The 17,965-nt window shown below is 55.4% G+C and overlaps 2 protein-coding genes across 2 annotated transcripts; both read left to right on the top strand.

Annotated features, from left to right (window-relative positions):
• Positions 1-3,915: 3,915 nt before the first annotated feature.
• Positions 3,916-9,009, top strand: FADS6 (fatty acid desaturase 6). The gene is made up of 7 exons (XM_015880334.2): positions 3,916-4,025; positions 4,139-5,171; positions 5,964-6,130; positions 6,323-6,503; positions 7,146-7,333; positions 7,719-7,898; positions 8,493-9,009. The coding sequence occupies exons 2-7, from the start codon at positions 4,424-4,426 to the stop codon at positions 8,640-8,642; spliced, it is 1,614 nt and encodes a 537-aa protein (XP_015735820.1). The 5' UTR covers positions 3,916-4,025; positions 4,139-4,423; the 3' UTR covers positions 8,643-9,009.
• A 407-nt stretch (positions 9,010-9,416) lies between these two features.
• FDXR (ferredoxin reductase) lies at positions 9,417-17,803 on the top strand. The gene is given in 13 exon segments (XM_015880338.2): positions 9,417-9,575; positions 9,578-9,643; positions 9,726-9,823; positions 11,200-11,295; positions 12,130-12,252; positions 12,369-12,482; positions 12,810-12,911; positions 13,279-13,386; positions 13,592-13,676; positions 14,302-14,501; positions 14,819-14,990; positions 15,448-15,621; positions 16,307-17,803. Coding segments are annotated over 13 exon segments (1,605 nt in total). The 5' UTR covers positions 9,417-9,439; the 3' UTR covers positions 16,438-17,803.
• The last annotated feature ends 162 nt before the right edge of the window (positions 17,804-17,965 follow it).

The following is a 17,965-nucleotide window of genomic DNA, read 5'->3' as shown; positions in this document are numbered from 1 at the left end:
TGCCCCACTTGGCCACCCCGCAGCCAAGTGCTGGAGCACGGCAGCTGCAGCTGACCCCGATCCCGGCCGGCTCTGGATGAAGCCAGTGGTATAATCCAGAGACAATGCAGCCTGGGTCAGGGTGGCTCCCGGTTCCTCAGGCTGGGATTAGCACACAGCAACTTGCATTTGCCTCCAACGTCTGTAGGGGGAAAGCTAAAGAACTGGGGCTGGGAAGAATGGGCGGCTTTGCAACTCCAGTTGCAAAATGTAGCAGTTTTGTGTTGTTCCTGTATTCCTTGGAGCTGCAAAACATGGGAGCTGGGATGTCTCCTTCTCCCTGCCCTGGGCTGGGCCTGCAGCAGAGGCTGCCCCACAGCTCCCTGCAGGCTCTGCCAGATGTTCCTGCAAAGCGCTGGGACCCAGAGCACCTCTGCTCCAAAGCTGTCATTAGAACTGTCCCTGTTTTTCCAAGCTAACTGGTTGTATGGGTCTGGCTGTGCTGATGAAATCCCTGCCAGCTGCTGCGTGAGTTATCCCTATGGCTGGCAAAGTGCATCTGAGCACCCGCATTAAACACAGCCAGCTCTGGTGGGCTGCCCCTGCCCAGAATCCGGACCATCCCATGGAGAGGTGGGCTGGGGGCAGCTCAGCCCCGTTCTGCCTTTCCTGAGATGGACAAGTCTCATCGTGTGTCGGCTGCGTGCATCCCGGGGGCTGTCAGCAGGCAGAGCAGGGAGCTGACAGCAGCCCCTCTCCCCCGCCCCGCTGACTGACCACTGCCTTCCCTCCGTGGCCAAAGATGGAATTCAGGTGCTGGCATGCAACACCTGCTGAGACTGGGGCACATTCTCGGAGCCAGGTGTGATCTGGGCAGCCCTTTGGCTCCTACCCAGATTTCCAGCCTGAAGGGATGACACAGCGCCTTGGCTTCCCACCCCGGCCGGGCAGCTCGCTCCCTTCCAGGGACGGCCTCCAGGGCAGGGTTACATCATGGCTGTGCATGCCCTCGCTTCCCCTCTGCCCGGGTGGCACCTGGCTATGGCACCTGCAGCTGTGTGCACCCGAGGGTGGCACCCATCCGTGGCTGAGCACCAGTGCCCATCCCAGGTACAGAGACGACACCAAGCAGCTCCTTGTCTGGCTGATGGCGGCATGTGTGGGATGCTCTTGGAGAGTTTGGGGCGTTCATGTACTGAGTGGGGAGCTTTTCATGCTGCAGTTATTCTGGTTTCAATGAGAGTCCTGTGCAGCACCTCATGATCACATCCAGGCACAGAAATGGAGTCAAAGCAGAGGTTCCCGTAAGGCCTTGGCTTATCTCTGTGTTATTGAGACACAGCAAACACAGCAGTGCAGCCAGACACATCCAGGTACTGCTGGGGACACAGGCAGTCGGTGCCGGGCTGTCCTATGCTGTGTCCCTTCCTGTCTGCTGTGCTCTTGAGAAATAACCTTGTAGGGTGGCAGCAGGCTGCCCACGATGCCGGTTCTGGCTGTGCCGTCCCAGACTCAAGAACACATCAGAGTTGGGTGCATCTATCCAACACCTGCAGCTCTGTCCTGCAGGGTCCGCCCTGCCCATGTCCCTCTGTTCCTGCAGGCTGGACATGTCCCTTGTTCCTAGACCCAGCCGGCAGCCGCTGCAGGTGCAGAGTGGGAAAAGTGTCGTGTGGGCGGCTGTGTGCCATGTGCTGCCCATGGGGATGTGTGTGGCCATCCCGTTAGCCTGGGGACTGGGAGGGTCAGCGCCAGGTTCTGCCATGTTTGCATGAAAACTGGGCTTAGTTTTGGGGATCAGTCCCCGCTGATGCGCCCCAAATCTCTGCAACCAAACAGAGCTGGGGTGGCGGACCCAGGGTTCCCCCTTTGTAAGAACACAGCTGTGAGCTGGGCAGCACGGCCTCGTGGAGTGGGACAGATCCTGCCCTGAGCCCTGTGTTGGGTAACACCCTGCCATGCGATGACACCGGGGACCGAGGGGTGGGGGCAAGCAGTTTCGGTCGGGGCAACAGCAGAGGCACCCAAACTAATGATCACCTGCGCCCTGAGCTGCTAAGTGGAGGAAGTCTGTGATTAGTTGACACCTCCAGCCAGGCTTTTGAAATTAAGCCAGCATGGAGCAGGGGTGGATGACAGCTGCTTTATTCACAGCTGATATATAAAATGGAAAACATGGTCTGGGAATGGCAGCAGGATGGTCCAGGGAAGGTGTGGGAGTGTGAGGGGGGTTGTTTCTTGAAGCAAAGTGCACCATCTCACCATCCTGGCAGTGCTGGGAGCACGTGGGCAAATGAACAACCATAGCCAACCCCTTCCCAGTCCCTTCCTGCCAAAGAAACACAGGTGTCCTCTGGGACAAGGGGAGCAGTGGAGCAGCCACAGAGGTGCTCGTGGTACAGGGTGGCAGCCTCACTCTCCTTTTTGGAGCCACCTGCATCAGTATTTTGGCTAAATGACTGTTCTTGCAGACGGACAGTGGAGCTGTGACTCCCTCTGGTGCCTGCACAGAGACTTTTCAAGCGGCATCAAGGACATTTCTTCACCTCGTGGGTGGAATATTGAGGTGCCCAGAGGACGTTCACAGCTCTGCTCCCCCAGCAGCCCTGTATGGAGCTGGAGGGCACGGAGAGATTTTGGAGGCCCAGAGGTGAAGCCGGGCAGTACCTGCAGATGGAGCTCCCTGTCCTGGGCTGGGGTTCAGCGGGAAGCGAGATGGTCAGCCCCAGAGTCTCGGCTCCTTGGGAACCAGGAGCAGCCCCCTGACAAATGACGGTGCATAGTCTCTGCCTGTTGGGAAGGGGATAATGGTAATTAATTCCTCATTAAGCTGATTGCCCATGTGTTCAGCTTCAAATCAGGGAGGAAACCCCACCCAAAACCAGGTGTTAAAAAGGGGAAGGACTGCAGGGAAAGCTGAGCTGTGCTGATGGTCTAAGTAGAATAGAGGTGAAGATTTTTGTCCCATAGATGCAAATGCTGCAGTTTTTGCTACCACTCGCTGCTTTGGGGCTGAGTGCCCCATTTGGCTGTAGAAGGCTCTGCCCAATGTGCCTGTGGGGCGCTGTGCTGGTGATGTGCTGGCTGAGATCGATGGCAGCTGGCAGCTCGCTGCTCCACAGCCGGGGATTACACTGATCTCTGCATCCTGCTGTGCTGGAGGATTTGTGAGTCTTTGCTGTGTTTTGTTTTATTTTTTCCCTGCAAAATTGGAGGTGTTTGTTTCCATGGTGGGAATGGGGGCATGTTATCTTTTGCTTTCATCCCTAAAATCTTGTTGGGGTCAATGAGGTTGTGTGGCTTAGATGTACATAGTAAAAACAAGATGTAAACCAGGGTTTAAAAGTTCATTTTGAAAATAGATCTTTACAGGGCAGCGAAGAAGCAGATTTAGGGCTGCAGACTCCAAGATCTTAACTGGAGATTCCCCTCTGTTGAGGTCAGACACTATCCTGGCTCCTGGGAAGGGAGGGCAGCAAAGGGAGCTGTGCTATTCAGGAGAGCTGCTCATCTTCCTCCTGAGCTGGGGAGCCCCGTGCGTACCTGAGGTCATTCATTAACTTGTTGGTGCTGATCAGTGCTGGTGCCCACCAGATCCTTGCAACAAGTAGCCCAACCTCACCTGCTGCCTCTGACTGCTCCTGGACCTGACAGTGATCCACACCTCCTCCTCCACCGCTGCCACAGGACAGTCCTGCCCCATCCTGCAGTTGTGCAGGGTTGGCTGTGCCGCAGCTCACCTTTGGCCCTCTAGCACTCAGAGCAGCCTCTCACTGTGCTGCCACTGTCCTCTGGTGGTGGCACTGACTCCTACCCTGTTCCTCCAGTAACGAGGCTGTTGGTCAGAATGTGCCTGTAAAGCTTCCCAATGCTGTGTCCAGTGCCACATTAGTGCAACCTGCACCACGTGAGGGTTCTGCTCAGCCCTGGGCTTCCCCTGCTAATGAGGCGGTGTTGAAAGGAGCTCTGCACCAAATGCTGGACGTGCCCACTGTAGCTTGTGGATGCTGAAGTTTTTTTAGTGGCTCTGGAAACTCTTTCACAAAGTGAGTATACACTGCAGAGCTGCTCGGTTTTCTCTTACAGCAGCACTGCAGTGTGCTCGTTGTTCTGCCCTTTTGCAGCATGTGATTCTATTTTATCTTTTGAATTATTTCAGGGTGTGACACGAATCCTCTGGGGCTCAGAACGTGGTGCGGTGCGATGCAGTGACCCCTGCGGATCACTGCAGGAGTCGGCTGAGCCCAGAGTCCATCCCATTTTGAGGCCATGGCAGCCCAGCATCGGGTGCAGCAAAGCAGATGTCAGTGCTGTGGGGTTTAAGGGGATCAGCGCCTTCTTGTTGAGATGGTGCAACTTCTGGTGGGGACTTCTTGGTTTTTCGCTGCTCCCCGGCTTCCTCCCAGGAATTCTGTCTCCGTTGGAAACGAAGCCCTGTCCCGAGATGCTCCGCCTGGGTTTTCTGGAGCTGTTTCCTGCTTTGGGCTCCTTTCCCTTCAGCATCTCCTCGCGTCTCTCCGTCACTTTCTCACCTTTTTCCCGTCCCCGGCTCTTCCCGAAATGGGCACCGGGCGGATTCCTGCGGTCGCTCATCTGCATTCAGCCTCCTCCCCCGCCGGCCCCGCTCCTCCCTCCCGCACCTCCGCGGCGTCGGGCAGAGCTGCGTGCGGTGCCGGCGCGGCGCCTCCCCACGCTCCTCGGCTTTGGGGTTATACGATCGTTATCGCTATTTTTCCCCGGAGCCCGGCGGCAGCGCTGGGGACTGAGGGACGCGGGAGGGACGCGGCCGGGGCAGCGGGGGCTGTGGGCTCTGCGCTGTGTCACCGCCGTGCGCCGGGAGATGCCTCTGGGGGACAGCGGGGCGGCCAGGAGGAGCGGCCAGCATCACTGCGGCGTCACCGGCTGCGAGGGGACACGGGACACCCCGTACCAGGACCAGCCGGCTCCCGATGTCAGCAGGACGGGGGTGACGGGAGAGGATGAGGAGCTGTGGCCGGAGCTGGATGATGGAGGTTTGACCTCCGGACGGGGAGAAGACGCGTGCAGGGCCCTGCAGAGGGTGAGGAGTGGGGAAGCACTGATGGCCGAGCTCTCGGAGAGGGTGCAGAAGGTGGTGGGGAGCAGCAGCTGGTGGGAGAGGCACGGCGTGGACATCTGCATCCTCAGCTGCAGTCTCCTAGCACTGCCAGCAGGTAAGAGTGAGCCCCCTTGGGGTCCTGCTGCCTTTTACTGCTTTCACATTGGTGAAATTTTGCTGAGAGCAAAGGACTTTGTGTTGGAAACCTATTGGAAGCCTGTCAAGCTGTGACAAAACTGCAATAAACCCTTTGCCCTTTGCTGGGGCACCCTGACCATGCTGGAAACCTGCACTGAATGGAACTGGGGTGGGGAGGACCAGGTGGTGCACAGAGCTGTGTGTGCCCAGCAGCTGGGCAGGGAAGCCAAGGGGTTTGGGTGGGGATGCCCTGAGCAATGGTGGGTGCAGGGGCTGCTGGGCTGGACTCTCTGGGCTGATTCTGCTTTTGAACACCTGGGGCTGCTGAAATCATTGCAGAACTGTATTTGTCCCCTGAAAAATCCTGTCCTAGAGGAGTCTGTAAATTATGTAGGCATGAAACTGCCACCAAGTCTGTCCAACGTATGGAGCCCCATGGTTTTCACAGCTGGTTGTTCTCTCTCGCGCACATCCTGGGGTTCCTCTGGTTTGCACCTGAAGCCAGGAGGTGTGTGCAGGTTCCCTTGCTGGGATGGGGACAGCCGGGTGCCTCCCTAGCAATGTCTGCTGCCATTGCAGCTGGAAGCTCAGCCACAGAGGGTGCTGTGCAGGGATGCTGGCTGGCTCAGGCAGTTTGGATACCTGTAATTATGTCTGAAAAACAAGTTTAGGGCAGCAGGCCGTAATGTGTTTTAGTGTGGCAACACCTCTCAGTCCTGGCTGTGAGCAGCAGTGATGACTGAGCTCCTGCCCCGGGCTTTTTCCACAGGATTCCTGTGCTTGCGTTCAGCCCACACCATCCCCTTCCTGGTGGGTGTCTTCATCCTTGGCGTGGGATATCACACCCTGGCTGTGAAGGGCAGCCACCTCGCCAGCCACAACGCCCTGACCAAGTCCAAGTCCTGGGGCAAAATGTGGGCTGTCTTCTTCATTGAGGTGAGTGTGAATTGTCCCCCCCACCCTCCCATAAGCACCTCATCGCTGAGCACTGGGAATATAACCCATGGAAGAGAGTGAGTGGTGGGGATGGTTTCTGCTTTGAGAAGAAATTTCTCCTAGTTCCCAGCCTGAACCTCCCCCCCGGTGCAGCTGAAGGCCGTTACCTCTCAGCCTTTCTTTCTCACCCAGTTCTTCTCAGCATTCACGGCCGAGCAGGCCAGCTACAACCATGTGAAGCTCCACCATGGCTACACCAATGTCATTGGCCTGGGGGACTCCAGCACCTGGAAGCTGCCTTTCCTGAACCGCTACATCTATATGTTCATCATGCCGCTCGCTGTGCCCATCATAACCCCCCTGGTTGCACTAGGTGTGTGCCTTGGGCTGGGATGCTGGGCATGCTGAGCTCACTTACTCCTCTCCTTTTTGCTGATGCTCAGAAATGCTTCAGAATTTCCTTTGATCAAGCACTGAAAGCTCTGACAAAAGCCCTCATGAGCTTAAAGTGTCCCAGATTTGTTTTCCTTTAACTGGTTATTTGGCTGTAGCAAGGTCTGGGTGGGTGGGTTGGTGGGAGCATTGCAGAGGCGTGTGTGGTGGTGGGATGGGGCACAACAAGCAGACAAAGCAGTGACTTGGAAGAAATAATAGTGCCAAGAAATAATGGAGGGAGAAAAGCCCAGGAGCTATTGACAGGCTATTGGAGCACTGCCCACTGGGCACTGCTGGGAGTGGAGGCACCCGAGATGAGTATGCATCCATAGATCTTATAGCCTGAGTGTCCCAGCACCTGCCCTAATGCTGGGCCAGGGTCCTGCCATGGGGACACCTCCAGGCCCCCAAATCAGCATTATCATGGAGTCACAAGGTTGGAAAAGACCACTGAGATCACAGTGTCCAACCCTGATCCATCCCCACCACGCCTGCTAAGCCACATCACTATGTTTGGGAGAAAGGGAGATGAAGGGTGGGTGGGCCATCACCACATTCCAGTTCTTTCTTCCTGGCACAGACTTGCTGAGGAACGTGGAGATGAGGGCTGCTCTCCGCACTGTCTGCATCATGTTGCTGGGGCTGTGCTGCCATTACTGCCTGCTGCGCCACGTCTCGGGCTTCCAGTCGCCGTGGTCTGCCCTGCTCTGCATGCTGCTCACCCGCTCTCTCCTGGCCCACCCCTACATCCATGTCAACATATTCCAGGTGGGAATGAAGCTCTAAGATGTCCCAGTGGTGCTGGGCATTGAGCCTGTCCTTGCAGGCTGCCATCAGCTCAGGTTGAGCAATCTTGGCTGTAATCTCCACTGTGCTGATGTAATGGGAACACTATGGGGGGGGGGGAAGGGGAAAGGCAGGGCTGGGGGAGCAGGAAGGGCTGGGTGATGTCTCTTTGTGGTCTGTGGGGCTGGGGTGTTGGTGTGTTTGCACTTGGAGATGCAAATGGAGATGTAGCTCCTGGGCTGGAGGGAGGAGTTTGGCACAACAGCTTGGGGTTCTGCTGGGGCACAGGGCCTGAGGATGGTAGGTCTGTGTGTGTTGTGAGCTCAAGGACAGGAGGGTGCAGCGACCCAGCATGCTTCTCCTGCAGCACATCGGCCTCCCCATGTTTGCGGCTGATCGGAAGCCCAAGCGCATCCAGCAGATGAGTCTGGGTGTGCTCAACCTGCCCCGCAATGCACTGCTTGACTGGTGCTTTGGTCACTCGCTCATCAGCTGCCACGTGGAGCACCACCTCTTCCCCAGCCTGTCTGACAACATGTGCCTCAAGGTGAGTCAGTCCCCTCCACAGCTGGTGTGGGATCCTCCTGCCTGTCCACATGGGATGCATCTCAAGTGCTGTGCTAAATGTTATGAGTTCACCTGGGGTCTGTGCCAGGCTCCAGTAGTTTTGGTTGTGCCCATCCTTGTTGCCCCAAGGGATGCACTGAAAATTTGGCTGGGGGAGATCCAAAGGCCGGGATCTCCATCCCATAACACCTTATTTTCAACCTCATTTATGGATGAGAATGAAGCTATTGTGAGGAGGCTGCAATGAGGCAGTTCATGTCACACGGTGGTGGGTAGGTGGTGGGCTCTTGCCCCTCCTGTCCCCACCACATGGGGATGAACACAGGTACAAGTGGGAGCACGTAGGGCCAACCCTCATTAAAAGCCTCGTTAAGGAATCCATCCTAATTCTACGAAGGCGTGTGCCAGGGGAACTCCCTGTGTTGCTGCAATTGGAAATCACCTTCCTCTCAATTTTCACAGCAAAGCTGTTGCAGCTGATCTGTGCTCCCACACCGCACAGGGGATGGCTGGCTCCTGGGCAGGGCCGTGCTCTGGCCCAGCCTGCAAATGCAGAGTCCCTTTGTCTCCACAGATCAAACCCATCGTGTCGCAGTACCTGAAGGAGAAGCAGCTGCCCTACAATGAGGACACCTACGGCTCCCGGCTCCGGCTCTTCCTGCAGAAGTACGAGGAGCTGATGGTCCATGCGCCGCCCATCACGGAGCTGGTGGGAATCCAGTGAGATGGGGCTGGTGGCTGCAGGAAACGTTCCTCCCACTGTCCTGATGCTGAGCAGCGGGTGCTGTGTGTGGGGGCTGTGTGTGTGGGGGGGCTGTATGAGGGCTGTGTGGGGGCTGTGTGGGGTCTGTGCCCCTGGCAGCTGCTGGTGGACAGGGCTCGGTTCTACCCTCACGTCTTTCTTGCTCGGGGAGAGCAAAGCAGCGCAGCGCAGCCCCTGGGCTGTGTCCTGCTGCAGGAGCAGCCGGTGGGGCTGTCACCGGGTGTTACCCACGAGCTGTGCTGGGGGCGGGGGGTGTCGGCGCCACGTGCTTTACCTGGTGGGATGGGGGGAACCGGCCTCTCCTGGGAACATGGATTTGGCAAATTCAGCCCAAGGTGTTGGAGTGTGGCTTTATTTCTGCTTTTTGTCATTGGAACGTGGGGCTGTGGGGGGGCTGTGGGGCAGCTCTCCGGCCTGGGCGGTGCAGGAGATGCTCAGCTCCTGCTTACAGAGGAGCTTCCTCCCTTCGGACCCGTCTCGGAGATGAATAAGGAATCTCCTCCATTCGGGACCGGCGCTGGGGGCGCGTCCCACCCGAGGTACCGTGGAGGCTTTGACCATAGAGAGAGCGGGCCAGAGCGGCGCCGGAAAAGCCCTGCCCTCCCTTCCTCTCTATGCTCCTTCCGGGGGGCGGGGTTATGCTGAGTGCCGCCTCGTGATTGGTCGAAGGGGCCGCGGCAGGAGGGATGGGAGCGGGCGGCGCGGGATGGAGGGGAGGCCGGGCCGGTGAGCGGAGCGGGGCGGGGGAGCCGGGAGCGATGGGAGAGCGAGCCCGGGCTGCCACGTGCCGCGGGGTGACAGTGCGCGGCCGCACGGCGATGAGGCGGCGGCTCCGAGAGCGCCAAGGCCGCGGGGCCGGGCGGGGTTGGGGCGGCCTTGGGGCGGTTCCACCCCGGTATATGGGGACGGGGAGCGGCCGCGCCCCGGGACCGACGAAGCGATGGCGGCTCCAGCCCGTGCGGGTGCGTGTGCGGGCCGGGATCCCGCGGCTCGGCCTCACCCGCCGGTCCCTCGTTTCGTTTCTCACCGCCCCGTTTCCCGCAGGTCTCCGCCGCTGGTTCTCCGCTCGCGCCCCGGCCCCGAAGATCTGCGTGGTGGGCAGCGGCCCCGCGGGGTTCTACACGGCTCAGCACATCCTGAAGGTAGCGCTGCGGGGGGGCGGGGCGCTGCGGGTCCGGTTGTGCGGGTCCGGTTGTGCGGCACCTCGCACTGCAGCGCGGTCCGACCCGGCTCGGGGCGGCCCTGGCACCGCGGGCTCCTCCTTTCCCTGCGGGGCTGAGTTGGGCGGCCCGGCCGTGTTTGTTATGTGAGTTCGACCCGGTGATGCCGAAGGGTGAAACGCCTCCTATGGGGACGGTGTGAGAGATGGGGCTGCTCAGCCGGGAGAAGAAAAGGCTCCAGGGACAACCGAGAGACACCTTCAGTATCTAAAAGGGGACTGTAAGGGAGGAGGCAGGCTCTGTAACAGGGTCTGTCATGAATGAGATGGTTTCAAACTAAAAGAGAGGAGACCTGGGTTGGGTATAAAGAAGTTTTTTACAGTGAGGGTAGTGAAGCACTGGCAGAGGCTTCACAGAGAGGAGAGGGATCTGAACAACCTGATGGCCTTGCTCGTTTAATTGGGGTTGGAATAAATGGCCTTTAAATGTCTCTTCCAACTCAGATCATTTTAGAATTCTATGACTCTTCTAGAATCAAATAACCAGCAGAGATCTGCTTTGTCTGGAGGTGGTGCTCACCAACACAGGTGACATCCCCTGCCTTCCTGACTCCTCCTCCACTTGAGGTGGGGCAGAATGGTAATCCTTTGCCCTGTAGGTGTTAGTGCTTGAGCTAATCTCTGATGGGAAATGAGTCTGAAACATAAAACTGAACTGCTGTTACTGACCAGAGGAGCAGCAGCTCAACCCCATCATTAACTCCATGTGCTGTGATGTCTCTGATATATTTTGGAAATTAGCCATTGAAAAGCCTCAGGGACAAATTTCAGGGCTGCCTAATCTCCAGGAAGAAGCTGACTGAAAGTAGAAGATAACAAAAGCCTCACAGCAAAACAGCTGCGTGAAGCTCTGGCCCGAACATGGAGGTGACTCAGCTCAGGGTGCCCTCAGGCTGTTGTCACATCTCAGCCCGGTGCATCTGGCAGCATGGAGCGGGCTGTGTTTGGTGCCTTTTGCCCAGCAAGACAGCCACGAGGTCAGCATAGAAGCAGGGCTGTGGGATGGGAGTAAGGAGAGAGCCCCCAAAAGGTGCAGTTATTGCCTTTACAATCTCTGTTGCATCTTGCAGTCTGAGCTGGCAGGATCAGGTAATGGCTTGTGTGTAAAGGAGCATTGAGGAGTCTAGAACAGGATGTCTTCCCTTCTCTTCACCAGTTTCTGGCTGCAGGATTTTTGTGCAGCACTCCCTCTTGCCCTGCATTTCCCCCAGTGGTAGACAAGTGGTGTGCATCCCTCTAGAGCTGCTGGGCTTAATGAGGCCTTTCTGTCCTCATTCCTTAACCTTGACTCTCCTTTAGCACAATGACCTGGCACAAGTGGACATCTATGAGAAGCTGCCTGTTCCATTTGGGCTTGTCCGTTTTGGAGTGGCACCAGATCACCCTGAAGTGAAGGTCAGTGCTGACTTCCTTCCCTTGCCCACATGTGTGCATGTGGTGGTGAGTGCAGGCCATGCTGGCTGCATGGCTCACTTTGATCAGGGGCTGTGGTGCTGGAGCAGCCCTTCAGTGTCCTCAAAGCCCTGTATGTTGTATCTGAGGTGGTTGCAGTGGGAGGACACAGGAGATGCAGATGGAGCAGTATCTTGTAATGGTTACCCATTTAATCTCAGGAGATTGTCAGAACAAAATGCATGCATCTGTGATCCGAAAAACCAGAAGTATGGATATAAAGGATGTACATGGGTTTGGGGTGGCTGTTCCATTCCACTGTACGTCTGGTTGTACCTGGAGGGAAAGCAGTGGTTCTGCTGAATAGCCTCAGTCACTCGGAAGAAAGGACTTGGGCTGCTGTCCTCCCTTGTGTCCTCTCGGTGTAGTGGCTTTCAGGAAGGTTTGAAACCAGTAGGGTCTGACAGGGAGCACCATGAATGGAAGGAATTGTTTGACAGGGCTCCTTTGCAAGCATCACCTTGGGAAGGGGTGTTCTCCTACAGCAGGCTTTACTCAGACGGGTCGAAGGTATTAAAATGGCCCCATCTTCTCCAGGTGGGTGCAAAAAATAGAGTTTTGTTTCCACAAGGGGAGGTGGAAACTGTGCCAAGTCTGCTCTCTGTTTATCTCACAGTGCGTTAGTTATCTGTGACTGCTGATTGATAAGAGCCTCCGAATAACCAAATCAAAGACAGGAAGAAACATTTCAAGGCTGAGCAGAATGGGGACGTGGACCTTGGACCAGCTGTGGTCTGAACATAATGTTGCTTGTTTGGTTTTATTTGATCTTGGCAGAATGTGATCAACACGTTCACACAAACTGCACGTTCAGATCGCTGTGCCTACTATGGGAATGTCACTGTGGGAAGGGACGTCACAGTGGCAGAGCTGCAGCAGGCGTACCATGCCGTGGTGCTGGTGAGTGAGGGTGGGCAAATGGAGTGTCCCAGCAGCAGCAATTGCCAGAAGGGCAGACTTGTGTTTCAGTATCAAACCCTGCACACGCCAACTTTTCTGTGTCTGTGTGTTCCTAGAGTTATGGTGCTGAAGACAACCGGGTTCTGGGGATCCCAGGGGAGAACCTCCGTGGGGTTTACTCAGCCCGAGCCTTTGTGGGCTGGTACAATGGAGTGCCTGAGAACCGAGATGTGAGTACAGTAGTTTGTTTCCCTGCCTTTCCTTCCCATGCTGTATCTGAATGCTGACATCCAGCTCCAGATTAAATCCTGAAAGGCCTGCAATTGGAAAAGATTAGCAAGAACCATGCTAAATCCTTCTTAGATGGTAGAAATGTGAACAATTTGCGCATCAGTGAGAGCAGATTAGCTGGCTCTGTAGGTTGGCAGTGTATTTTGGCCAGGCCAGATGGGGACCTGCAGCAGAAGGGAATTTGGGTGGTAGGCATGGGTCCAGGGGGATGGATGTCATAGAGGCCTGGTGAGTTTGCTCATGGAAGGGTGTTTTGCTCCCTGCAGCTGAAGCCTGACCTAAGCTGTGAAACAGCGCTGATCTTGGGCCATGGCAACGTGGCTCTGGATATCGCCCGCATTCTCCTTTCCCCGCTGGATTTCCTCAGGGTGAGTTGGGGTGCTGTGACCCAGAGCTGCTCTCTGCTGGGTGGGTGCTGGGTTTTGCTGGTTTCAGCCAATTCTTAGGAGAAAGAGATGTGTTTCAGCTGAGAATATACTTCCTGAGTCCTCTTTGCCCTTGGGCTCTTTCATCAGGGAAGGCTGCTGCCCCACAGTCCATAAGGTATGAACAAAATAATGGAGCCATTCTGGTACCTAAAAAGTTGGGCTTTATTTCCTATGAGAATTAAAGGATTACATTGCATGTACAGCCTGCTTTTCCGCTGATTTTTCACCTTCAGAGGCTGTCCCTTCCTCTTGCTCCCTCCAGATCTGACCTCATCCCACTCTCCTGTCATGTGTCTTTGTCTTGCAGAAGACAGACATCACTGACAGCTCCTTGGCAGCTCTAGCCTGCAGCAAGGTGAAGCGTGTGTGGCTGGCTGGGAGAAGGGGACCTCTCCAAGTTGCTTTCACTATCAAGGTAAGGTTCGCTCTGTCTCTATGGAGGGGGTGCTGGAGGGCAGTGTTTTTCTCAGAGTTGGACCCTAGGCTGCCTGTCAGTGGGTGTGTGAGACTGTGTGTCCTAGTTCCTGCAGCCATTTGCTGCCTCCCAGTCTGGACTTGCCTGGGGCTGTTGGATGGCATCTCTGCACCTGAGGTAACATCTCCCTGCCTGTAATTCCCAGGAGCTGCGGGAGATGATAAATCTGCCGGGTACCCAACCTGTCCTGAACCCCGCTGACTTCACAGGCCTTGAAAATGCTGTTAAAGGTGAGGAAAGTGTGTCACGTTCCTTCAGACAGGGACTCACCTTGACAAACATTCAGGAGTGTTCTGGAGGTGCTCAGAATGTGCATCTGGGAAATGTTTATCTTGTGCATGGCATGTGAGAGACTGGTGGTGTGGCTTGTTCACAGAGTGATGGGAGGCTTCAAACAGCAGAGAGCAGCCTATTTCTATGTTTCCACAGCAGCACTGTTTCTTAGAATATAATTGCTGTCTGAGTGATGAGGGCTGGAGGTTTGGGGTGGCTGAGAGAGCCTCGCATGAGAGGTCTCAAGGCTTTTGATTTAAAAGCTTCCTGCAGAGTGAGAAGGAAAAAACACTGAGCTCAGGGATGTCCAGAGACTTGCTCTTCTCCACAGGCTGCTGCCTCTGAGCGCCAGCAGGACAGCAGCATTGCAAGCTTTGATTTGTATGTCCCACTGGCATCAAGCCTCAGAAGCTCTCCTGGTCACTTTGACCTGCCATTTGTCATCTCAGAGGTGCTGAACTCCCAGCTGCACGACAAACTCCGAATGGACGTTCACACATCACTGAAAACTGCCTTGATATGGCCATGAAGTGTCCTGAGGGGCTTTGCTGACATTCCTTGCTGGTCTCTCTCTCTTCTTAGATGCCCCCAGGCCCAGGAAACGACTGACTGAGCTGATGATCAAAACAGCCCTGGAGAAGCCCAGGGAGAAGGCAGCGGTGGCACAGGCTGCAGTCCCCCGGCAGTGGGGCTTGAAGTTCCAGCGTAGCCCCCAGGAGGTGCTGCCCACTGCTGATGGGATGCGGGTGAGGGGTGTCCGCATGGCCCTGACCCGCTTGGAGGTACGGTTCTCAAGGGGTCCTGGGTGCCAGACTGACCCTAGAAGGGCTGGGGATTGAGCAGTACATCCCTGTAGCCCTTGGCAGCTGTTTTCTATAAGATGATTTCACATTGTCTGACTGATCAGAGAGGTTTGTGGTAGGCTGCCGTGGAATCTGGTTCTCCCACCAAGAACCATTCCATTTTTAAAGGGAGCTTTTTCCCAGCACTGCTGCAGAAGGGCCTTTAGCAGTTACACTGAGGATTAAGGGTATCTGAAGTATCTTTTGTTCTTCATCTGGTGACTGTCTCATAGTCAGCGACCTCTTCCCTCTCTCAGGGTTCAGGTGACTCTGCCAAAGCTGTCCCCACAGGAGACATGGAGGAGCTGGAGTGTGGGCTGGTGCTCAGCAGCATTGGCTACCGGAGCCTGCCCCTGGACCCAGCGGTACCTTTCGACACCCAACATGGCATTATCCCCAACAACTCGGGCAGAGTGATGGGTGTTCCAGGTCTGTATCTACAGAGACACCTATGGGATGTGGGTGGAGCACGGCTGGTGTGTTGAGGTCTTTAAGGTGGGAAGCTCTGCTCCCTGGGGGCACCAATACAAGGCAACTGTGCAGCAGAACAGAAAATCAGACTTAAAGACCTGTCCCAGTCCCAGCTAACGTTACAGACATGCACTTTTTAGCAAACGGCTCTGAAGGGCATGTTTGGTTTTTGTTTTATTAGGCCTTGGAGTCTTGTTACTGAAGCAGTACAGCCCATTTGGCTGCTTAGTGCTTGTCTGGAGGTACAGAGATTCCTGTGACAGCACTGTCAGAGTACTATACTCTGTCTCCAAAGCAGGGGTGCATTATGCTGCTGCCTGCAGCTTGATGTGACATCCAAAGCTGGGACTGGGCATCCATGAGGGTCCATGGTCACGTGCCAGACTGAGCCTGGCTGCTGTGTGTGCCCATGCAGGTCTGTACTGCAGCGGGTGGGTGAAGAGAGGACCCGTGGGTGTGATCATCACCACCATGAATGACAGCTTTGACACTGCGCAGTCTGTGCTGGAGGATCTCCAGGGGGGTGTGCTGGATGTGTCTGTCTCCAGAGAAGGTTTTGGTGCTGTGGGCAGCATCCTGCGGAGTCGAGGTGAGTGTGTGTCAGCCTCTATAGCAGCTGATATGAAGTACAACACAGATCCTGGATCTGGGCATCCTGGGGCAGCGAGTCCAACATGTCACCCTTGGGGGCTGTGGGTTATGCTGCTATTTTGTTGCTCCAAAGTGCAGGTAGGACTTGGATTCTCTTGAAGTCAGCATCATTGCTACGGTTAATGACCGCTTTCTGGGAAAGGCCATTAAAAGCACCGTGGGCAAAATGTCACTGTCAGTGGTGTAGACAGCAAGTTATTGCTCTTGAATGGTTTTCCTAGCAATCCTTCCAGGCAAATTGGGGAAAAGATTAAAATGCCCAAGAGAGTCATTTACTACTGCAGTGTTTAAAGGCATTCAATTAAAGCGTATGTTTGCCTCTTAACTGTCTGAGGTTTAACAGTGAACTGGAAGTGTTTTGTAAGTGTGTTGTCCCCTAAGGTGGTGCTGTGCTCACTGTTGTTATGGCTTGCAAAGGTCTGACTAATCAGATTTGACTGGAACCCACGATCTCTCTCCTCCTGGTGCTAGGAATTATTATTCCTGTGCGATGCTAAAGTCTGATGCTGTGTTGGAAAAGGTCAGGGTTTGCTTGCGCATCAGGTCCCTGCTAATGGGGAGGTGAGGCTGAACTCGTTTTCACTTGGTTGATGTCTCAGTTCTGTCTCTCACCATCACCCCAGGGATCCGTCCCGTTTCCTTCTCAGAGTGGGAGAAGATAGACGCTGCCGAAGTGGCAAGAGGAAAAGCTGCTGGCAAACCCCGGGAGAAGATAGTGGATCCTCAGGAGATGCTGCAGCTGATCGGTCACTGAAGCTGCAGGGACGGTCCATGCAGTTCTGCCCTGGGGCAGCGCCGGGCTGATGGCCGACCTGGGAATGAACGTGGCACTCAGGACCTTCTGGTAACAGTGAACTCTGTGTTCCCTGAGTGACTCAGAGCAGCTGAGGCTGTGGGCCGGCCCCACATCTCTAGGGATGATTTGTGTTGTCTGGGTCCTTCTGGCATTGGCAGATTTGCCAGAGCAGGTGAGGGGAGCTGCGTGCTTGGCAGGAGCCTTGGCCTGATGCTGTGCCCAGAGCAAGAAGCGCGGAGTAACTTTGTTGTGTCTTACTGCCTCCCCTTTAAGCCTCTCAAGCCAAATGACTTCATTGCCTTGTCATTCATGTGTGAGTGGGCTTTTTTTTTTAATAATAATTGTTTTAAAATAAACCCTTCCAGGAAAGACAATTTGGACCTGCCACTCGAGTCTGGCTCCTTTGTGACTGCCTTGTTCTCAGGAGCTGCCAGCCGAGCACGTGTCTGCTGCAGCTTGTCCCAGCAACAGCCAGCTCCTCTTGTGCAGGGAGGGACTGCTGCTGGCTGCCTGCTGGGAGCTCTAAACAAAGCAGACAAGGGCATTAGTTTGCATTCTGCCTTCCTCAATTGGACCCTATCATAGCCTGGGTTCCAGCTTGTGGAGTGAGATGGGATAACAGACACGTAACTGCCTTGTTCTGGACCACAGCAGATGCCCTGTGTGTTGGAACCTGCTGGAGCTGAATCATGCAGCAGTGCCTTGCTCCCTTTCACGTTGCTCACTGTTGGTTGGGGTTTTTTTGTCTGCATGTTTTGAGGCTTATTAAATGCTTCTCTTAGCCTAAATTGACCGTGGTGACGGTGTCAGGGTTTAAGCCAGATTACAAGCTGCGAGCAGTAATCTCCTCTTTATCCGTGGTGCAGAGGCCGGGCCGGCATGGCCCCCTCCCTGCTGCCACCCACGCTGCCCCTGACCGCTGTGGTCACCTCTGTGTGATTGGAGCTGCTCCCAGCTCTGACCTGTGGAAGCAGCGAGGGCGGCTGTTCCTTGTGGCTGTGTATAAAAACAACTTTGGCTCCGTGATGGAGGTGGGGGTAAATGAAGCCAGGGCAGATGGCAGCGACTGTCTCAGTTCCACGCTTAGCTACAATCTCCACGTTCCCTCCTGGGGTGGAGGATTTACCCCCATCCCGGTGCTGTGTGCCCGTGTCTGTCTCTGATCCCAGGCGAGGAGGATCAGTGGCTTTTCTTTTTTTTCTGTAGTTTTTTTTTTCCCCTTCCTTTTCTATTTAAATCTCATTTGCAAGATCATTAAGGAACTCAGGAAATGTGGGACTGGGAGCTCGTACGCAAACGAGCAATAAAGCTTTTGTGGAACATCTGCTGGTGTGATGTGGCTCTCGTTACGTCGCAGGGCTGATGCCGTCCTAATGCTGAACTCTCAAGCAGGAGATTACATCAGCTCTGGGCTCAGGGCTGAACAGGCACTTTGGAATCAGGGGGTGAAGCCGTGCACAGAGCTGGAAGTTTGGTGGTGACGGGG

Source organism: Coturnix japonica, chromosome 18, assembly GCF_001577835.2.
Source record: "Coturnix japonica isolate 7356 chromosome 18, Coturnix japonica 2.1, whole genome shotgun sequence".
NCBI classification, from domain to species: domain Eukaryota; kingdom Metazoa; phylum Chordata; class Aves; order Galliformes; family Phasianidae; genus Coturnix; species Coturnix japonica.
The sequence above is the reverse complement of the archived record's forward strand: the minus strand, read 5'-3'. Positions and strand labels throughout refer to the sequence as shown.

Coding starts and splice junctions, on each gene's coding strand:
- FADS6 (XM_015880334.2), top strand. CDS start 4,424: ATGCTCCGCCTGGGTTTTCTGGAGCTGTTTCCTGCTTTGGGCTCCTTT. Junction 5,172..5,963: donor TCTCCTAGCACTGCCAGCAG/GTAAGAGTGAGC, acceptor CTTTTTCCACAG/GATTCCTGTGCTTGCGTTCA. Junction 6,131..6,322: donor GGGCTGTCTTCTTCATTGAG/GTGAGTGTGAAT, acceptor TTTCTCACCCAG/TTCTTCTCAGCATTCACGGC.